Source organism: Lampetra planeri, unplaced genomic scaffold, assembly GCF_965212315.1.
Source record: "Lampetra planeri unplaced genomic scaffold, kcLamPlan1.2.h2 scaffold_335, whole genome shotgun sequence".
Classification (NCBI taxonomy): Eukaryota; Metazoa; Chordata; class Hyperoartia; order Petromyzontiformes; family Petromyzontidae; genus Lampetra; species Lampetra planeri.
In genome coordinates, this window is record NW_027615158.1 from 46,562 (window position 1) to 52,911 (window position 6,350).

Consider the following 6,350-nt stretch of genomic DNA (forward strand, 5'->3'; position numbering starts at 1 on the left):
AGAGACCCACATAGACCCACAAAGACACGCAGAGACACGCAGAGACACGCAGAGACACGCAGAGACACGCAGAGACACACAGAGAGACACAGAGAGACACACAGAGACACAGAGAGACACAGAGAGACACACAGAGACACACAGAGACACACAGAGAGACACAGAGAGAGACACAGAGAGACAGAGAGACACAGAGAGAAACAGAGAGACACACAGAGAGAAACAGAGAGACACACAGAGAGACACAGAGAGAGACACAGAGAGAGACCCACCCCTGCATCGTGACGATACCTCCACCCCGAGCCTGCAGCAGCTGCACCTGCAGCTGTTGAACCTGCAACAGAGAAACGCAAAACTCTCGGTCGACGATAACAACGACGACGATACCCAGCCGGGTACGGGTAGGGTACGGGTAGGGTACGGGTATCGGGTACCCGGTTGCGACCTCTGGGATGAAGCCACGTTGTAGGCGCGGGTGGGTTGATTCTAGGAACTTGAATTGTGAGAAGAGACAAGACGTTGGGAAATGAGTGACAAACGGAGACTCACCAGTGACTCACGGCCTACCCGTACCCTACCCGTACCCTACCCGTACCCTACCCGTACCCTACCCGTACCCTACCCGATACCCGGCCATACCCATACCCGGCCGGGTACAGGTAACCGGGTATCGGGTAGGGTACGGGTATCGGGTACCCGATTGCGACCTCTGGATACCGGCCTTCATTAAGCGCTGCTGCTGCTGCTACTGCTGCTGCTGCTACTGCTGCTGCTGATGCTGCTGCTACTGCTGCTGCTGCTACTGCTGCTGCTGCTACTACTGCTGCTACTACTACTGCTGCTGCTACTACTACTGCTGCTGCTACAGTCTGAAAGAGGCTACACACGGGGGCAGGCGGGGGCTAGAATCTCCCTCTGCGTCTCCGGTGTCGAGAGGTAACACACCTGTTGCCGGAGCATCTGCAGTTCGACCGTGTTGGGGTCACGGTTCACGATCGGCTTGTTCTTGATCTTGCGCGCACGGTCAGCGTAGCGCAGAGTGTTGAGGGTTTCTTCCAGGTTGGAGTCGGCCGAGCTGATGCAGGCCACCATGAGGGTCAGGCTGTTACCTCCCAGAGAATCTAGAGAGAGACAGGGAGAGACACGCACACACGCATACATATACATACACACATACACACACATACAAAGATCAAAGATCCCCCCGTATAGCCTTAACAGACTGTAGGGGCAAGTGCTGTTAGCGAGCACCTATGAAGGCCGGAACGGTACACGAGAGGGTGGATGGCCAGCACCACGCCCGACCGCCTTTGTCTTCCCAGTGGCGAAGTTTACACACCACACCAGGTACTCATTTAAGGCTGAGTCGACCTAGGGGAGGCCCAGGACTGGTTCAGATAATCGTCATTGGTGTTAGCCGTGAGCGGGAATCGAACCCGGGTCGCCAGGTTCATAGCGCAGCGCGCTAATCGCTACACTACCGCTCCCCACACACATACACGCACACACACACACACATACATACACGCACACACACGCACGCACACGCACGCACACGCACACACACACACACACGCAGGCCACCATGAGGGTGAGGCTGTTACCTCCCAGAGAATCTAGAGAGAGAGAGGGAGGCACGCACACATATACACACGCATACATACACACACACACGCACGCACGCACGCACATACATACACACACACATACACACACAGGCCACCATGAGGGTTAGGCTGTTACCTCCCAGAGAAGAGAGAGACACATACATACACGCACACATACATACATACACGCTTACATACACGCACACACACACACACACATACATACACACGCACATACATACACACACTACACACGCACACATACATACACACATACACACACACACACACACGCATACACGCATACACACAGACACACACACGCACATACATACAAACACACACACACACACATACACACGCGCACACACGCAGGTCACCATGAGGGTCGTCGTATGCCACGTGAGTGACACGCGCATGCCACGAGCGTGTCACGTGTGTGTCACGTGCGTGCCACGTGTCACGCGTGTGCATCTTGCGCGCGTGGCTCAGTCACCTTGCAGCAGCCGCGTGAGCAGTGAGTCACGGTAGGGCACGTGGTGAGCCCGCCATGCCGCTCCCTCCTCCCCGAGCGCGCTGATCACGTTGCCAAGCGCCAGCAGGCTGCGGTTGATGTTGATGCCCTCACGCAGGCGGTCACCCACCGCCTTGGTGCGCTTGGCACGCTCGGAGCCGGCAAGGTCCACCAGGTGTAGCTTGCTGCGGCAGTGACTCTCTCTGAGCGAGCGGGAGGGGAGGCGCGGACATCATGAGCGTTGTCGTTAATACTACTACTGCCATAACCGTCATCATCATCATCATCAACACCACTACTACCATCATAATCATCATCATCACCGTCATCATCATCACTACCGCCATAACCTTCATCATCATCATCAACACTACCATCATCATCACTACCACAGCCATCATCATCATTATCACTATCATCATCATCATCACCACCACTACCAGCATTATCATCACCACAGCCATCATCATCACCACCACAACCATCATCATCACCACCACTACCACTACCATCATCATCATCACCACAACAATCATCATCATCATCACAACAAACATCATCACCACCACAACCATCATCATCATTACCACAACCATCATCATCACTACCACAACCATCATCACAACCACCACACAACCATCATTATCATCATCACCACAATCATCATCATCATCATCACCACCACAACCATCATCATCGTCACAACAATCATCACCACAACCATCATCATTATCATCACCACCACCACAACCATCATCACCACCACAACCATCAACACCACAACCGCCACCACCACAACCGCCACCACCACCACCACCACCACAACCACCACAACCACCACAACCACCACCACCCCACCTGTCCTCCCTGCCGCGCTGCTCGATGGTGATAGTGAAGATGGCGTGTGAGCAGGAGGACTGTGCGTTCATGGCGGTGGCTCCCACGGTGCGTGACAGGTTTCCCTGCTCCAGGCAGCAGATCATGTCCTCCGCTGATGCCACCAAGCGCTCAGTCAGGCCGCAGACCTACCGCGGGGGGGAGAGGGAGGTGAGGTGAGGAGGGGTGAGGGTGGGGGTGAGGGAGGAGAGACACGCACGCACACACACACAGAGACACACACACACAGAGACACACACACAGAGACACACACACACACAGAGACACACACACACACACAGAGACACACACACAGAGACACATACCGAGACACACACCGAGACACACACACAGACACACACAGAGACACACACACAGACACACACAGACACTGAGACACACACACACACATAGACACGCACACACACAGAGACACACACACACACTGAGACACACACACACACTGAGACACACACACACACAGAGACACACACACAGAGACACATACCGAGACACACACCGAGACACACACACAGACACACACAGAGACACACACACAGACACACACAGACACACACATAGACACGCACACACACTGAGACACACACACACACATAGACACGCACACACAGAGACACACACACACACTGAGACACACACACTGAGACACACACACACACAGACACACACAGAGACACACACACACACATACACACAGAGACACACACACACAGAGACACACACACACACACAGACAGACACACACACAAACACACACGCACACACACACAGAGACACACACACAAACACACACACACAGACACACACAGAGACACACACACACACACAGAGACACACACACAGACACACACACACACACAGACACACACTGAGACACACACACACACATACACACACACACAGAGACACACACAGAGACGCACACACACAGAGACACAGGCACACACAACCACACACACACTGAGACACACACACACAGACACACACACAGAGACGCACACACACAGAGACACAGGCACACACAACCACACACACACTGAGACACACACACACAGACACACACACAGAGACACACACACACGCACACAGAGACGCACACACACAGAGACACAGGCACACACAACCACACACACTGAGACACACACACACAGACACACACACAGACACACACACACGCACACAGAGACGCACGCACGCACACACACAGAGACGCACGCACACACACAGAGACGCACGCACACACACAGAGACGCACGCACACACACAGAGACGCACACACACACAGAGACACACGCACACACACAGAGACACACACACACACAGAGACACACACACACAGAGACACACACACACAGAGACACACACACACACAGAGACACACACACACACAGAGACACACACACACACAGAGACACACACACACACTGAGACACACACACACAGAGACACACACACACAGAGACACACACACACACTGAGACACACACACACACTGAGACACACACACACACTGAGACACACACACACAGAGACACACACACACAGAGACACACACACACTGAGACACACACACACACTGAGACACACACACACACTGAGACACACACACACACTGAGACACACACACACACTGAGACACACACACACAGAGACACACACACACTGAGACACACACACACTGAGACACACACACACAGAGACACACACACACAGAGACACACACACACGTACATACGGACGGGGTGGCCACCAATAGTAAGTGGTGACCAGGAGGAGAGCGTCTCACCTTGATGCCCTCCTTGGGGTCTTCCCTCACGGACAGCAAGGGTCGGTCTTTGCCCACGTACAGCAAGTCGATGATTTTGTCCCAGTAAATCTACACAACAACAACAACAGTTTAACACAACTGTCTAACACAACAACAACAGTTTAACACAACTGTCTAACACAACAACAACAGTTTAACACAACTGTGTAACACGACAACAACACGTGTGTACGTGTGTGTACGTGTGTGTACGCGTGTGTGTACGCGTGTGTGTACGCGTGTGTGTACGCGTGTGTGTACGCGTGTGTACGCGTGTGTGCGCGTGCGTGTGCGTGCGTGCACGTGCGTGCACGTGCGTGTACGTGCGTGCACGTGTGCACATGACGTGCGTGTACGTGCGTGTGCGTGCGTGTACGTGCGTGTACGTGCGTGCACGTGTGCACATGACGTGCGTGTACGTGCGTGTACGTGCGTGTGCGTGCGTGTGCGTGCGTGCGTGTGCGTGCGTGCGTGCACATGACGTGCGTGTACGTGCGTGTGCGTGCGTGTACGTGCGTGTGCGTGCGTGTACGTGCGTGTGCGTGCGTGTACGTGCGTGTACGTGCGTGCACGTGTGCACATGACGTGCGTGTACGTGCGTGTGCGTGCGTGTACGTGCGTGTACGTGCGTGCACGTGTGCACATGACGTGCGTGTACGTGCGTGTACGTGCGTGTGCGTGCGTGTGCGTGCGTGCGTGTGCGTGCGTGCGTGCACATGACGTGCGTGTACGTGCGTGTGCGTGCGTGTACGTGCGTGTGCGTGCGTGTACGTGCGTGCCCGTGCGTGCACGTGTGCACATGACGTGCGTGTACGTGCGTGTACGTGCGTGTGCGTGCGTGTACGTGCGTGTACGTGCGTGACACGCGTGCGAACGTGACGCACCTCCAGGTACGACACGGAGATGGCGAACTCGTAGGCGTCACGTGACTGCACCCCACGGAACAGAGCGTGCACGGCCCGCGGGATGACCCCGGTGGAGTGTGGATCGGCGTCGCCGCTGTACGCGCCGCCCATCGTGAACGTCTTGCCAGAACCCGTCTGTCCGTACGCCAGCACCGTGGCGTTGTAGCCTGCGAGACGGTGAGCGGGGAGAGGGGTGGGTGGTGACCACCCACTCACTCACCCACTCACTCACTCGCCCACCCACTCACTCACTCACCCGCCCACTCACTCACCCGCCCACTCACTCACCCGCCCACTCACTCACCCGCCCACCCACTCATCCGCCCACCCACCCGCGCACCCACTCACTCATCCGCCCACTCACTCATCCGCCCACTCACTCATCCGCCCACCCACTCGCTCGCCCACCCACTCGCTCGCCCACCCACTCGCTCGCCCACCCACTCACTCGCCCACCCACTCACTCACTCACCCACCCACCCACCCACCCACACACCCACTCACCCACTCACCCACCCACCCACTCACTCATCCACCCACCCACACACCCACCTACTCACTCACCCACTCACCCACCCACCCATCCACTCACCCGTCACTCCATCTCTTCTCTCGCCCGT

General features: G+C 55.8%; 1 protein-coding gene across 1 annotated transcript; it reads right to left on the minus strand.

Annotated features, from left to right (window-relative positions):
* Nucleotides 1-859: 859 nt before the first annotated feature.
* Nucleotides 860-5,901, minus strand: LOC144740893 (chromosome-associated kinesin KIF4-like). The gene is made up of 5 exons (XM_078623594.1): nt 5,710-5,901; nt 4,805-4,894; nt 2,980-3,146; nt 2,104-2,324; nt 860-1,121 (listed from the first exon to the last, which is right to left on the minus strand). The coding sequence occupies exons 1-5, from the start codon at nt 5,839-5,841 to the stop codon at nt 880-882; spliced, it is 852 nt and encodes a 283-aa protein (XP_078479720.1). The 5' UTR covers nt 5,842-5,901; the 3' UTR covers nt 860-879.
* Between the last annotated feature and the right edge of the window lie 449 nt (nt 5,902-6,350).